Source organism: Mycteria americana, chromosome 4 (genome assembly GCF_035582795.1).
Source record: "Mycteria americana isolate JAX WOST 10 ecotype Jacksonville Zoo and Gardens chromosome 4, USCA_MyAme_1.0, whole genome shotgun sequence".
Taxonomy (NCBI): Eukaryota; Metazoa; Chordata; class Aves; order Ciconiiformes; family Ciconiidae; genus Mycteria; species Mycteria americana.
In genome coordinates, this window is record NC_134368.1 from 56,363,599 (window position 1) to 56,380,518 (window position 16,920).

General features: G+C 42.0%; 1 protein-coding gene across 1 annotated transcript in view; it reads right to left on the reverse strand.

The window, feature by feature from the left end:
• The window catches only part of TSPAN5 (tetraspanin 5), an 89,769-nt gene extending 74,153 nt beyond the window's left edge, over positions 1-15,616 (reverse strand). The window contains exon 1 of the mRNA XM_075500611.1: positions 15,083-15,616. Within this exon, the coding sequence (XP_075356726.1) occupies positions 15,083-15,163 (81 nt within the window). The 5' untranslated portion in view covers positions 15,164-15,616. The remainder of the gene's footprint in view (positions 1-15,082) is intronic.
• Between the last annotated feature and the right edge of the window lie 1,304 nt (positions 15,617-16,920).

Here is a 16,920-nt window from a genome sequence, read left to right on the forward strand (position 1 = left end):
CTGTAGTAACTGAGCTCTGCAGATTTCAACATACCTTTCACTGCTTAGGCTTTCCTAACTCAGCCTGGGGTTGATCAAAGGTATTAGACCTTGAAAACAATAGGGAAATGACAACACATCCACAGACTTAAGAGCTAATTAAGATTAAATATTTCCAAGGGACAATACATTGTTCAGCCTACAGTGGTTTTTTTCAGATTTGGTCTGTCCATTGAAATGACTAGTTATGCCAAATATTAATTGCAGGGTTGGTGTTTGACATGGACAGCACTCGCAAAAAAACACACAGCTTTAACTCAAGGCAGCTAAACCAGTTAGGTGTTTCAGTAGCAAAATGGTCTACCGAGTTCCCCCGGTCACATCCTCACCTGAGTGGAGCCATTTTCCTCCCATGTCACTCTTCACCAGCCCCTCATTGGTTTATGAAGCCATATCTTACGCTGCACGCTGGCAAACAGTTTTAATCTGGTTTTGCTGGCAAAGACACCATCTTGAAATGCCCTCTTAGACAAAACCATCAAACCTCCAAACTACCTTTGAATTGCATGGGACCCCAGCTGGAAATTAAAGAATATTCAAAAAGATGCCTTTTTATCACATCTTTCACACCATACAGAACACAGCTCACTAATATTAAAAAAAGTGTCCTAGGTATTTAGAAGTTGTCAACATGCACAAAGCTAACAGCAATCGAGACTACACAATCTTCAAAGAAACATTTCTTCAATTCCTTACCATTAAAACTTATCTTCAACTTGTTTAATAGAGTTGTAGGTGCATTGATATATTGTTTCTTCACACACTAGAGAAAAAAAAAAAAAGAGCAGGATTCTTTCCCTTAGGCAACTCCCTCGCACTGAATCTAGTCAAAAGGCAAGGCTCAGTATATCTCCTCCAAAACCTCGGAGCAATTTTTGGCTCCGTAGGTTAATGTTGTATTCGAAGGTACATGACAACCTAGCAAATTAAGGATTCAGTGCAATAACTCAAAGTAGTTCTTCATCTCCCTTGGTGATATGATGAGTCTAAAAGCAGAGGATGTTAATCTTGCCTTTTTTTTTTTTAAAGCTATCAATAAGAATCAGTTTTACTTTTCTTTAAAGTCTTCCTTAAAGGCAAAAGGAAAGGTGGTTTTTGCTGTTTACTTTTAATAGTATTGAAACCATTAGTATTAGCACAGACTATAACTATCTACTCATAGCGCATTACCACAAACTGCTGGAACAATCTAACAGTAGAAAATAAATGCAATATTCATCAAGTTCTGCATTTAGACAGACTGTTTTTACCTTTTCTCTATCAATCATGAAAACATTAAACAAAACTAGTCCGAGATGTTCAGTGTCCATTCAACTATAAACTGATTTTCAAGCTTGATTTATATACATAGCTTCTTTTATGCTTTGTTTGCAGAAATTCTTTTATCTACCACACTAGCTTACTCAATAAGACACCGTTAGCAGTAATAGAACGTATTTCATGTAAAAGCCATTATCTTTAGCCTAAGATGTTGTTAAAGTTCAGAAGCCATTAATAAAATGTGGTGATTTCTTACGTGGCCAATGGTAGACCACATAAGTAGTGGTACTTAACAGATGAGCATTAGTAGCTCCATCGGACACAGATTTATCATTAAGTTGCTGCTATTACGTACATGCCTGGCAAAAGCAGAACTCAGTACTCAATACAGACATGCCTGGCAAAAGCAGAACTCAGTACTCAATACAGTACTACGCATCGCTAGTTATAAAAAACGACAGTGGTGACCAGCCTGCTGCCCAGACCGGTGGCAAGCACATAGCCTGCAGAAACCACTGCTAAGTGATATTTCAGCACATGTAAAGCTATTTCATGCAAGCACACCACTACTCTACAACTAGAGAGAACACAGTCACAATTGTCTGCTGTGGATGAACTCAGCATGCTTCAACAGCTAAATTTTCTCAATGCTACAAGTATCAGAGTCACATATAGCTCCTATTATTGAGGGGAAGTTTTCATTTAAAGGATCAAAATGGTCAGACAGGATGCTTATTCTGAGGCACAAACTAGCAGAAACACTGCCTGATAGGCTCCACTGTTCTCTGCCAGAGTTTTTTGGTTAGACCTTTTGGTTATCACCCTTTTTGTCAGCTCTTAGCTACTTAGGCAACTGAAGTAATTGCTCTAGCTCTTTTGAAAGTCTTTTCAGTGTTTTGTTTGGGGGACCTCTTTGGGCTTTCCCACCCACCCCCCCTTTTTTTTTTTCCTTTTTTTTTTTTTTCACAAGACATTGCTTGAAAACCAATTATGCAGCTGCCACCAAGTGATTCCCATTGAAGCCAACAGGAGCTGCTCTTATGCAGAGGCCTGTAACAAGAGCCCAAGCATTTACAGTGCTGAAAGCCTTTGTGCTCTATACCCTAAGTGGATGAAGGCAAGCTATGCAGGGGGCTCATTCAAAATTAATACTACATCAGGAAGTGGATGAGGGAGAGGGAAGGCACTTAATAATTGATCCACAGTTTGTTTTCTGTGAATTCTGAAACATCTTTATGTACATGTTTGTTTTGGTTTGCCTTCTTCTGTTTTTTTTTTTCAAGCTGAAGAGTTTTTAAACTAAAGTTCTATTAACAAAACAGAGTGAAATAATGACAAGAGAGCTCCTAAAGTGGCACTTTGATAACAATAACTGCAGAAGAATATCTACCCAGAAGGCAACATGGAGATGGAATAGAAAACAAGGCAGGTTTTATTCATACAAAATATGACTACCTTCTCACTTTTAGAAGATTACATTCTCAAAGTTAAATACCTTCCGCTTTATGAACAAGTGGTGTATTCCACTCCTGCTCTTTCTGTGAAAGGTTACAGGTTTCTCTTCTCTCCACCATTTATACAGAAGTCCAATCCCACCCCACAAAGCAAAGTCCGTCCTTCCAACTTACAAAGGCCTTCAAACGCCTCAAGCTAGAAGACTAATCCTACTTACATGAACAATTTTGACAACACAGCTACACCAAAATTGTTCTACCTTGCTCTATAAGTGTCATCTGTAGTCATTTCAAGGACACGTTACAGTGGCAGATTGGAACAAGGTAGCCTTTTAGAGTAAATTAAGATCTGACCCTAGTAAACTAAGGAGATTTAAACAAATAGCAGTACTCACTGAAGTTCTGATAAGTCTCCAAAGACACACAAAAAAGGAGTCCCACCAACTCTCAAAATACTTTGGACTTTACAGTATGTGTCTAATTAGTATAGCAGAAACAACAACCAGAATATAGCAGAAACAACAGAATATAGCAGAAATAACAACCAAAAAAGGAGTCCCACCAACTCTCAACTTAAAATACTTTGGACTTTACAGTATGCGTCTAATTAGTATAGCAACAACAACAACCAGTATAGCAGAAACCAACCACCAGCCTCTTTTAATTTCAGTCCTGTACTCCAGCCTCAAGTAACATCACTAAGACCCCGCACTTCAAGAGCAACAAGCCTTCCATGTGGTTCAAACAGGAGACACAGCACATCCCTCAAATCTTTGCTGATCGTGCCAGTCTCTCATAGCCCCATCCATTACACCTCACCTGATTCCACATGGCTCAGTCTTGCAACAATTGTTTATGAAGCTAAATGTGAAATTCGTTACACCAGAGCCAGAGTTGCATGTACAGTTTTGATATTCACCAACCTTATAGTTTGACACATCACCTAAAGAAGGATTATCTCTGCAGGTGTTATTTGGGAGGTCTTACATCAACACTGAGGCTTGCTGTTTCAAAAGGAGATGCTTGTGCATCAGACTGAAAAAAGGCACGTTTATGGAAAAAAGTTGTTTGTCAAGCAGGAACAAGTGCCTTATAAAATGGTACAAAACAAGCGAGTGCTGGCTTTTTCACTTCTCCTTCCCACTTTCCTGTGGACTGGTGGCTGGACTGCAGTAACAGAGCCAGCAAACCGCCCCTGTAGAAGGCCTTCTCAGAGCATGGCAGTGACCATGCAGGGGCTCCTGTGGGCTAAGAGCACAGAACCCAGCTGAGCTTTCAATTCCAGGTGACAGAAATAAGAACAGGCACAGACACATAGCAAGACATAAAAACAGCTACCTTGGAGAATGGAACAGAGAGAATAGCCTCTGCAAGCTGGAGAAGAGCACAAACAGAAAGGAGGGCAAAACTAACAAGAATCAGGTATTTACAAGAGGCATGGTAATTTTTCCAGGTAGAAATCAGCTGCTATTGACAAGAAAGCTGCAAGTAACAGTGGAGTTGAGTATATCATCACTGTCATTTATTAGGCATGACATTTAAAATAATATATGAAATACTGGATGATAGTGAGTTTACTGGAAATCCCACCCACGCACAAAGTTCTGGGATGGGGAAAGTTGAAGGCAAAAGCTACTGTTGCCCACAGCTGTCCTTTTGCCTCTGTCAGAGGTTAGCAGCTCTGCAGAACAGCTGATAGGGTCATGAATCTATGGGGCATTGGAGAGTATCTCCAACAGAAGACAAAAAACAGCCAGATGGGAGCCACAACTCATTCATCTGCTACAGTGGCAAGAACCCTTCAGTATCAGTCTCATGAAGACTGGTATTGGTCTTCTTTAATATGCAAAGCTATTAACTGCATCTGCTCAGGAGCTACTTCCTCTCCCACAGGTATAAGAGTTTAGGAAAAATAAAGAAGAGCAGAGGCCAGCAAGGACATAAACCATGTAAAAATGTAATTGGCTTGTGTTCGAGTCAAACACACTAGTTACTTGCATGGAAAAGATCCTGCAGAATAAAACATTGATTTAGATGCCACTACAAACCTTTAGACTACCCAGGCAGCGGTTTTGCCTATCTTCAAAATAACAGGACATCTCGTACGAGGAAGGAGACTGCTTACATGTAAAAGAAAGCAATGTTTTTAAACCACTCACCCCTGCGTAGCTGAAGTGGGAACACTACTGGTGACCATGCCAGAGCTCCCAGCAGCAGCAGAACAATGGAATACAGCCAGAGGATGATCAGTGCAAAAAGGCCTACTTTCCATGTTACAGTAGTTAGATGGTTTTCCAGTCTCTTCAAGTCCTGCTTTTAGGCACATAAGTCAATGAACTTCTGCTCTAGCAAGTCAGGAATTAATTTTTTTTTTAAAACAGCATTATTCTATATACACATACATATATAAACTATGAATGCATAATATATATTTCCAACATTAAATGCATACTAACCTTTGTTTGCAACAAAGACATCAAAAAGGATACTACTTGGGGATGGATAATCATGACAAACTCTCTTCCGAGATCATTTGCCACCCCTTCCAGTGGGCCACTCCAATGAAGTACCTCATTACAGGGAGTGGCATGGTGTTTGGAATAACATTTATGGGAAGGAAAAGAAACCAGAGAGGTAGATGATGGAGCTGTCCGCTTCAGTTGAAGTTCAAATTAAGTTCACATTACAACAAACTTGGTAGATTACCACTGCTCTTTCTTTCTCCAACATCACTGAGTGATTAGGAGAAAACAGATAACACCTATAAATCTTACTAAAATAGAGAAGATCGAAGTGCAGCGCAGGAGCATCCCAAGCAGTACATATGTCTACATAATAGTCCCCACCAGACTGATCTACTTATTAAGACAGCATCATGTCTGATGCCTCTACGTACTCCACAGTCCAAAACCACTTTACCCAGAGTTGAAACAGGCCATGCTTGTACAATCACTTTAAGTTGATCTATACAGGGAAAGGAGGAGACAGTCCCATGCTTCATTCTTGCAGCCAAACAGCAAGTCAATAGAAATTGACCCAGATGAGAGAGTTCTCAGTCAGATCTGGTAACTGGCTGCTATCAGTCTACTGAAGCTGTACTAACATATTTAGTTCTGCAGCCTTGTGCCAGCCTCAGCCATTTGCAGCCCTCTGCTCTCATTTTGACACCAGAATTTGCAAGGCAGCACACCAAAACCAGTCATGAAACCACTGCCATAACCAAGGAAGTGGCCCTGCTATGTAGACAAGTCCTCCCAGTCATTCGGAGAGGAGAAAAAATTCAGTTACACTATTAGGAAAGCAGCAAGACTGCACATCCCCCTGCATGCCCACAGAAAGAGAAAGAAACAAGAGGATGTTTGCGATATCAAGCAATATTGATTTAAAACTAGATCTTAGTTATTTATTAACTGCAATCATACATATTTTATATTTATATGTAAATATTTTATAGCCTTCGCATAAGTCATATGGCTGAATTTTCAACTAGACATGAATTACATAACTCCTTGGAAAACAGGGCTTCTAATTTTAAAAATTTTTTCCTCTTCTAATTATTTTAATTATATATTTAATTATTTAATTGTTGTTGGGCTGACTGAATTCACACTTACTCCTTTAGACATATACCCATGTAAACTGGCAGTCAGGAAGACAACTTCTATGAAATGTTATCTTTTACCCACATGGAAAAAGGAACCCTTCTGTTTTTATATTTCAGTGGCAAAAACTAAAATTAAAAAATCTGAAACCCTTGCTTTGTGGACAGTGTAACACCCCAGTATACTCGCAGCTCAGACTGGCCCAGGATACTTGCCGACCCTCTTCCTCGTTAGCTGGTAGGACCCAATGTTTTGAACTGTCATATTTTCCAAATTCTGTTCTCCAGCCTGAAACACTCTAACCACATGGCATTGCAAAGACAAACTTAAGAGAGGATTCTTCCACAAGGTAACACAGTTAATTGAAGCATGGCATGAAGCAACAAAACCTTTGCCATACATTATCTGTGAACTTTTTTCCTTGGTGTCTCTGCTTTTATATATAAACCATTTACAGCACAGAGAGAACCCCCTTCAAGCTCTTTTTAATCACAGCTGGTTAGAAAACAGAACGCAGCAGAAGAGATGCAATTCAGTGAGAAGGAAGCACAGAGAACCTAGCCTCAGAAAGGTAAGTATATGCCCTGCGCATGGGTACATAAAGCAAAGGTGTCCAACAGGGAGAACCTGTGATGCAGGCTCTGACAAAATGACAGATATCAGGTGGATCTGCTAGGGGTGACACCCCACACGTGGTGCTGCTGCACCTTTCCTTGGGGCACCAGAGCTCAGTTGAGAGAGTCTGCCCTCTTGACACAGAGAAAGAAAGTCCTGACATAAAATAATGCTCCACGTCATGGAAGATTTGCCCCTAAATCAAAGTAAATTAAGCTGGACTCTCATTAATTGTAAGCAACTAACACTAGGAAACACCCAGTAGGCTGAATTATTTCAAGCATCCTTGCAGTCTCATTTATATCATACTCATTACCCTGTAACAGTAGCCTACTGGAGATATGACAGCAGACATAATCAGGTCTTCACTCATTAACACTATATTCAGGAAAACAAAACAAAAGCCTCTATGAACCAAAAATATTTCATATGTTTAAAGGCATCTAGTCTCCTTTTAATTCTTTCTTTGAATACAATACTACAAAGAAGCACCAAACACATTTAGAAATAATTTTACTTGCCTATCGAGGAGAAAGAGAACATATTTAGGGAGAAGTTCCTACAATTCTTTGATTTTTCCGTAAGTAGTTTTACTGTCGAGAAAACCAGATGGCAATGGGTACAGAATAGGTATACAAACTATTTTCATAATATGTATTTGCCTTGTTGCAAAAAGAAAAAAAATAAAAATAAAAATCTATCACCACACATCAGGAACTTTGCTTGAAATGATTGTCAATAATATTTGATGTAACGGAGCCTTCACTAGGAGCAGAGGGATTTTCAGGGCCTAGAAGAGGCATATTGATTTTTCCCAGTTCTGTGGGAAATTGACAGTTCATTCATAACATCCTCTGTGTGTGCTGAAATACTTATTCTAAATGCTGTCCAGAGGAAAGCGACTGGAAAAGTTGAAACATTAGCTGAAGAATCTAATGTGGGGATTGATACGTATTAAAATAAATAAATACCGCTACTGCCATTTGCCTCATTTATTTTATACAGCTAAAGGAGTAGGATCTGACTGTTTTTAGCATCTCCGCAAGTCAGGCCATCTGGAGGTTATATGAGACCACACTGAGTCAGAGTTTGATACCAAATCAAGCATCCCTGACTGCAAGCCTCCATGTGTTAGTGACATTTTTAAATGCCAGTGTAAGGGGAAGGCTGGACTGCTCTAGATCTTTGTGTACCTTACAGAAGCAGCTACACAGAGCACTGTGCCAACAGTGACATCCACCCATACCAATCCTTATACCTGTACAAAGTCCTGCTGAAATCAGTGGAAATCTATATCCACTGTGATCCATGAGGGAGGATATTTTTTGGCAGGAGCAGCAGCACAATCACAAAAAACGGGATGTTTTCCAAACTCGCACAATAATACAATGGAAAAGAAACAAATTAGGCCTCAAACCAGTAAAGAATAATCTATGTTTTCCTGGATTTTGCACTGTAAAACTGTAGTGGAATGCAATTCAGTATATTGGTAAAAACAGATAAGCTTTTTTGGTTTAATTCTTTCTTTATTGCATTGCAACAATATTTGCTAATTTTTAATGCAAAAAAAATATGGAAACTGGTACAAGAGTACAAAGTCACTATGAAATGCTAGCTAACGAAAAAGTCAGATATTTAGAAGAGTTAAAAAAATTACCATACTGGAAGGCAGTTTAATGGTTAATGCTGACAGTGACTTCTGGGTCATCACTAACAGAGCTGGGTTACTTCACGAGCTGTTCAGCTCCTTGTTCCTGCCTCCATCAATAAAACAATTAGAGTCCTGTTGACAGGCTACTAGCCATGCATTTGAGAAATGTGCTGCATATTTTGGGCAAAGCAAAGTATGAAGGCTGATTCTATCCTACAGCACTATAGTTCAAGATTGGAATTCCCTAACTGGCAGAATTAGGTCAGGAGATGTCTTTGGGTCAAAAATACTCTCTCTTACCTCCAGTTTTAATTGGAAGCAAAACATTATATCCTAAATGCTTATAGCAAATCTTCACAGGTTACTGCCCTTGGTTAATGGAGTATAAACTGTTGAAGTACCTAGACTGAGCATTTAACAACACATCAGCTTCTTGCTCCAAATGTATAACTTGTAGTAGCCCTAGTGCCAAAACCAGTTTATAATGCATTTTCAACAAGAAGGCTATTTGTAGGAATGGGGCTCAAAAGAAAAGGAAGTATAGTTTCACTAACTGTAAGCCCAAGTTTCTTATCCACTACTAATCATTAACTATTGCGTCTTACAGAGTTTAAGGAATAAAGAATAAATTAAAGTTTGCTAAGAAGTAGGATTATTGTAATCTATGGAACTAGGTCTTAGAGAGTGTTCTTTAAGAACAGATTACAAACATACTTTCAAACTCCTGTCCACTAAGAGGACAGAGAAGTTCCTTACATTTTTCTTCTTTCCACTCCCCACACACAAACAACAAAAAAACACCCCACAAACCAAACAGCCTTCTCCCCCACATTTTCTGTTTGAAAATTACCCTACATCTATTGCACTACTACCTGATATTTTTTTTTTCCCAAAAAACATGTTTTCTGGGTTCCCGTTTGGAAAAAAAGCCTTTCTGCCCCAGTATAGCTCATGCTTGCTTTCCCTGTGTGCCTATTACATCATACACTGTAGTTGAATATGTACATACACAATAAATACACCAAAGAGTTTATCATGGAAAGACCATCTTACTGAATTAAGGTAGCACGTCTACCTCCAAATTCAATGTTACAAAACACAGATCTGTTGCCTTTATTAAGAAAACATTATCAACATGCAACAAGGGGGATGGGACTAGGACCAATGATAACTTGTTTTCGCACATACAAATATTCATAAAATGTTTCACCCGCGGAAGTATTCTGTACTCTGGGTGCCATTCACATGCATCAGCTTTTCTCTGATTGGGACACTAAAGATTCAAAATTAACTCTTCATACTTTGAGACAGATTTACAACCACATAAAACTAACTATGACAATTCAATTGAGGTGGAAGACTGGTAAATACATTTACCAAATTAATCTTTAACACAGAAGAGAAGTATGTAAGCTGCATTTGAAAGTTCCAATAATATTCACTTGAAGTATGTTGACATCAAACATGAGAAGTCACACAATTAATCACAATTAGTTTTTTCTAGTTCTTGTGCCCTTATACTTCTTCGATCTTTTATAAACTAGAAACATCACATAGCTTAAAACACCATATTTACAAAAACCTAGTTTTGGCAAAACAAATACTTAGGAGAAAGGAAACAGCTTCATCCATGTTCCTCATCTATTTCTTTTTGTACAACCAATGATACAGCCTGCCACAAAGTTACAAGGGAAGGCAAGGCAAGGAAAATTTTTATTCCAAGAATGACCTCTACAAATCTGAAGCAAGTCCCCTGGAGCCAGCAGAGTTACTGTATTTTTATATGCATTTAAAAGACGGGGGCTACATCTGCTGAAAGAGACACTGAGGAATTCAGGAATCCCAACCTCACAACAATGCATCTATTTCATCGATATGTACATCACTGCCTTGCACGGTTACAAAACAGTTGTGTATTTTCCCAAGACAAGTTCTGTTCTTGCTATTGCTCTGTTTCTGGTGAGACCACTTGTGAAATGCTAAGTTATCTGTGCTACTAAGAAATTTAAAAAAAAAAAAAAAATCATTTGATCATAAAACGGGGGGAGAGCAAACAGAATGCTTCCACTTCCAATACAAGGGCATCTTCCCAATGCAATTTTTTAAATATCAAATGCTACAGAACACATTTGAAAATTGCATGGAACAAGCTTCACATTGATTTTTTTTTTTTTTTTAACCACTGTGGCAAGGGAAAATTGCATAACCAAAACTTCCTTGTGGATATCTGAAAACCAGCTGACATCCGAAAATGATCTTCTGCCCCTTTGAAAACAAACTATCAACAATATACAAAATTTAATAAACAGTCTATTTGTTGTCCCTTAAAGGTCAGTGCATTTTTCCAACACTTTTCCCGTAACACACTTGTATAACCTTATACAGTTTTCTTTCCACTATCTTCCTGTAATTCAGAAGACTGTTTAGACTCCCATATGGTTGCCATCAAAACCAGCAGATGCCAAGCAAATTAAAACACAAATTATGACTTGTAATATTCTGATGTATCATAATTGCAGCATATCTCACAACTTGCAGTGAATCATCAGGTAAAGCAAAGGTTTCTGTCTGAGGTGTCAATGCTTTCTATACATCTTTCCAATGAGGCTAGGGTCAGTGGAATCAAGTGTGGGTTGAAATTCAGAGTTAAGCAATAGTATATATCCACAGTTTCCATCAAGTATAATAAAGCACAGAGAGCAATTTAAAACAGTTCTTGGAACTAAAAGTCAGCTTAAAACTGTCTTGCAAAAGTAGAAGGGGAAAGAAGTGGAAATGGTTCTGGCCTTTTGGGAAGCCGGGTGGCCTACTTCTACTTTTTGCATTGTACCTTTGACATCATTCTACATGGAAGTCTAAGGGGGAAGGTGGGGAGGAGGCATTGTTTGTTTGCTTTCTTTAAGTACAGAAAAATGTTTTCTGTTACCTTATATTATGGCTGCAGCTCTCATCTAAATCAGATTACATTATGGTTTACCTAGACAAAGACATAAAGGCTCATAAAAAAGCACTGTCTATTCCACTAGCCTAGAAAGGTAGCAAACATAACATGGTGCTTTCACACAGGCATTATGCTAGCTAAGTTAAAGCCCAGGCATGCGCCCTAACAAACAACCGGCAGAAGAATGTCAGATGAGCAAAGGAAAGGGAAACATAATATTGAGTTCTAAATTTTGATTTAGATGTATTTGTGCCTATTTGGTCTCAGTTCCTAAATCTTACTTTGGCGAGTGCCAAATGAGCTTTCCTCTTCCACGAGAGCATTGTGATCTCATAAAATAATTTTTTCTGAATAAACACTTCCAGCATATTTACCAACTTTAATACTGAATTTCTGAAAAAATTAAGCTTGCAAATATACCTAGAACATTAATTATGCACCGACTCAGCAGATAATATCGTCTTGTACAACAGTATGAAACACATAGACAAGAACACTTTATCTGGGGTGGTGCAAGACTGAGTGCTATCTCCTAAAGGGCACGCTGTCAGCTTTAGTTACAACTAAACAGCATTAGAGTGCAACTTCCCCATATTCATTGTTCTAATAATTCAGTTGTGTTTTTCAAGGAAAGAAATAACAGACCAGCACAAAACCAAAAAATTGACAAAAAGATCTGATAATTTATTTTGCCCATATTCTGTGGCATACAAAGCCTCCCATTTTTTGTAATATCTTCAGTTTAAGTAGCATGTACAATCATTCCCCACATAATTTCGGCAGATCTATAATATTCCTCTATTCAAGGCACTGACAATTTTCTTGTCAAAACCATTACTCTTCCAACTCAGTTCTCTTTATTTTTAGTCCATTGGTTTATGATGCAGAAGAGAGAGTATTTTCCCATTTGTTTACATTAAAGTTTTAAAAGGTTGTGTTAAAACCACTATATAATAATGCTCAGGTAGAAGTTTTAACAAAGGTGTTCTACATATCTCCATGTTTGCAAGATCCCTGCAGAGCTTCATGGGGTTAATACGATGACCACTTCATCATTTCAATCTATTTACAATGACTATGTTAGTGGCTATTTTTTATTATCACTTTCTGTGAATGGCCAACCAAACTTGCAATTTTCATTTATAGCTTTTCTGGCCCAGTTTCATGATAGACTATTGAAGGGTTTGCTATTAATTCAGTAAAAACAACATTAAAATGTATTCTACAAGAGTAACTGCCTATGTTTTCACTCCAAATCATGAGAGACATGGTAATAAATGCAGGCTTCCTCATAATGAGATTACAATATTCTGAAAAAATGACTAAACTCTTATAGAAGTGTTTTGTCTCTGTGGATTTCAAGAAGTTTAGCCAAGGACACAAATCAGACAATTAGCATTTTGCAAAAGGGGAAATCTGTAAGCAAGGGCCACACATCAAGCAAACGGCAGAGTGGGTAACCTACTCAGGTCTTCAGATTAGCATTCCACAGTATAAAGCCTAGTTGGCCTAGCAAGATATCCTTTAACCCATTCAGTTACAACAGAAGAACATCTGCCATCATGCAAAAGCTACACTGCATCAGCCTCAACAGCACAGGAATAAGAAAACGACTAGCCACAAAATACCTAAAAGATACCGCTTCCTCACTTGCACCATCCGCACGTTAACCTTCAGAGAATAAAATGAAGGAAATACAGGGTGTAGAGCTTCTTACAGACTGGCTCCTGAAGGAGCCAGATAACACATTTACGTATATTTCACCATAGTCTCCCTTTTTTAGTCCAAGGACACAGCACACAAGTGTTCTTCACACTACTCTGTTCCTTGCTGGAAAACATCTGTGTACACAGCAACATATGCCCAGGGGAATCAAAATGAAAAAACAGACAAGTGAAAAGAGCCATGGCAAATTCGACCACTAAAAACTGAGCGAACAGTACAATAAAAACAGCTACCGTAGTGTCAGAATACTACAAAGCTTGCAACCACTCATCTCCAGAGGTCGGTCTTTGGCCAAGTAAACATTGACATAAAACTGCAGTCAACTTCACTCTAACAGCTTACTTTCTTGATTAAGGAAAGGTATTTCACTATAAAAGTGTAATTAATCAAAACTCCGATCCTTCAAAAAAATTCTCTTCAGGCATCTTTACTTTCCAGGAACACAGACACAAGGTTAGCTACGAATACCTGCTAGCCACGTAATCACCCTCCTCTATTCTCACCAATCACTCTCACCTCACTTGATAATCACAAGTACAGTACTGGTTAGAAGGTTTCTCTCCTCTGTTCTTCCCCACCTTCATCCATAAAACTTCAAGGTGTTTTTTTCCCCCATTTCACCTTTCCAATCCAAAGAAGCCACTATACCAGATATGTACTCAACTTGCCTTCAAAGCCCCTCAAAAACACATTCATCCTACCTGGGTTTGTGCATGTTTCTCATTGCTAAATGGAATATCTCATGAAAAGAGGGGGACTGTACATGTAAAAGCCTTCACCCAACTTTAACATTCTATGCAGTGATAAAACCTCATCATTTACATGTGTGTGAGAATGCTCACCCCCTCCCTCTGTGGTTATGAAATTTGGCATATACATCCAAAACCAGCTGCTTCTCTTTCAAATCCAACACACTGAGAAGATGCTAGAAATACTATTATATGCAGGTTACATTTCATGATACAGTTCTGCCTACTCTATATCCAGTGCTAGAATGGTGCAACAAGATACTGTGCAGTCAGGAGATGAAGCAGCACAGCCAGGAATCCCTGCAAATGCCCAACCAAGCCTTCCATGGGCTTGCACTTTAGGGATGGGTGGGAATACCGTTTCCTCCCTCCTCCATCCTATTATTGCTACTACTACTACGTGGTAATAGTTAATCATAATAAACCCGTGCCGTACACAACCTCGTCATTGTGTAATCATTGCCTTAAACAGCACTGTTCAGAGAACTTGAGCTGTGATTTTTTTATTATTATTATTTTTATTTAACGGGGATATCAGCACGAAAACATGCACATCAATTCGTTCTCCAGGCCTGGGTGCCTAGCCGCTCCCTCCCCCACCACAAAGCAGACAAGGGTGAAGAAAGGAGGGAGGAGGAAAAAAGGAAAAAAAAAAGGGGGCAAGAAACCTTCTTCGCACCTACAACAAAAACAACTGGGAGGGCCGGAGGGGAAGAGGAATCAGCAGCCTCCGAAGGTGCAGGAATGCAGCACGCCAACTTGCCCAGGGAAGGGCTACCCGGAGCCGGGCGGGCGGGAGGCGGCTGCAGGGGGGAGGCTGAGACGGCGGCACCCCCGGCCTCGAGCGCCCTGAAAGCCCTATTCAAACCCCCAACGGCCGGCCTCGCGCCTAACTGTCACGCACGACCCCGGGCTCCGCTTTTACACGTCCCTCAGTTTTCATTTCTGGCCGTGCCCAGCCCGGGAGCGGCGGCGGGGGAGGAGGAGGAGGAGGAGAAGGCGGCGGCAGAGGAAGGCACGAAGCGCCGTGCAACCGGCCCACTTACCCAGAAAATGACATTGAAGCCGAAGATGAAATACTTGATGCAACAACTGACTTCAGGCCCCTTGTAGTGCTTCCCGGACATCCTCTGCGCTCATGAAGACACTTTGCTCGCAGCCAGGGTGAGAATCAAAGGGGAGAAAAATGAAGAAAAAAAAAAATGGGGGGGGGGGGACGGGACTAGGAGGAGGGGGGCTGGGGGCGGCGCGGCGAGCAGGTCTCAGCACCGGCTGCGCGCCGTGGGGAGATGCGGCAGGAGCGGCGCGGCGGCAGGAGCGGCGCGGCGGCGGGTCGGCTCCGACTTGCCGGGCGCCGGGGATGGCCGGCGAGCAGCTCCCACCTCCTCCTCCTCCTCTTCTCCCGCATGGAGGAGGCCCCGGCTATTCGCAGCGGGAGGGGGGGGGAGAGCGCAGGAGAGGGGCGGCCGCTGGGGAAGGAGGCGCCCGGGCAGAGGCGCGGGGCTCGCCGCCGCCACAGCCCGGCACGGCGCTGCCCTGCCGGAGCCGCGAGCTGCCCCGAACCCTCTCGCGCTGCGCTCCCGCCCTCCCCCGCCCCCACAGCGACAACGGCCGCCGCGCGCGCGCCCCGCCCCGCGGGGGGGCGGGGAAAGGAGCGCCACTGGTCGCCCCGGCGGCGTGATTGGCGTCGCGCCCCGCCAATCCAACTGCGCGGCCGCCGGCCCGAGGCGCCCTGGGGGCGGGGCGGGGGCGGCTCTGCGGCGCCCCCTCCTCTACCTGCCCCCCCTCCTCCGTGGCGTGTCTCAGCGGTGCGGTGCGCGGCCCGGCGGGTGGGGGGGCTGGCGAGAGGGGCGGCCGTGGGGTGGCTCCCACGGGGCTGATGGCAGTGGGGCTGTGTCCGCCGGCCTTTGTCTGCGGCGGCGAGGGCGGAGGGCGGCCTGGCTGCTGCTGCTGTTGCCGCCTCAGTTACGTAACGGGGCCGGCGGCCCTCAGGGTGGCCGTTGGAGCGGCCGTTGGGGACAGCCCCGGCGGGGGGAGCCTGCCGACGGGGCGGGGGCGGGGGGGGGGGGTGTCAGGGGCCGCACCTGTCAGCGCTGAGGTAAATGCAGTTCATTTTGTGTGGGGTGCCCGTGAGGCGTAACGGTATGCGACGAGCCCGTCTCTTCTTTACGGGTTTCTTTCATTCTTTCTTCCTGCGACACCTTCCTCGGCGAAGTCCCCGGCGGGTTGCCCCAGCTGTGGCGTTGCATAAAACCCAGAGGTGCCAGGCCGGGGGGCTCCCTGTCTCCGACGGCTGGGGGATGACACAGGCCGGCCAACGCCGAGGCAGTGAGGAATAACACCTGGCTGGTGTGAGGGAACAGAGGACAGCGCTCCATAGCATGCACCGGGAGAAAAGCCAGGAGAGCAGCATGGTTCTAGGTTGGCTGCTGTAATGAGAAGGAGCAAGACTGTAATTGTACTGTGGAGGTTGTTCTGAATGGGTGCCTTCAGATCACCTCCCACATGAACTCATATGCATTACAGGCACAGGACTATTTTACAATGTTTTCTAGAGTTTGTATTTTAACATACTCTGAATTTATATTGAACCTGCCAACTGTGAAGTTAGTGGCTTAGTTGTATTCGTTCAGTGTTTCGGATTCAGAGTCCACGTGGTCTGGCATTAACAGAATAATTAATAGCATTTCTTTGCTGAAGAATATCACCATTTCAGTGTTTCAAGTCTTCAGAATTTCCTGGTCCAGCTATAAGGGCAATACTTTTAATTCAAAAGATGGAAGACTTCTTACATTTTCCATCTCCACAAGGTTGCAAGATAACACACTTCAAAAGTATGATACTGTTGGAACTACAACAGATAGTCTTTGGTTCAAGATCACTT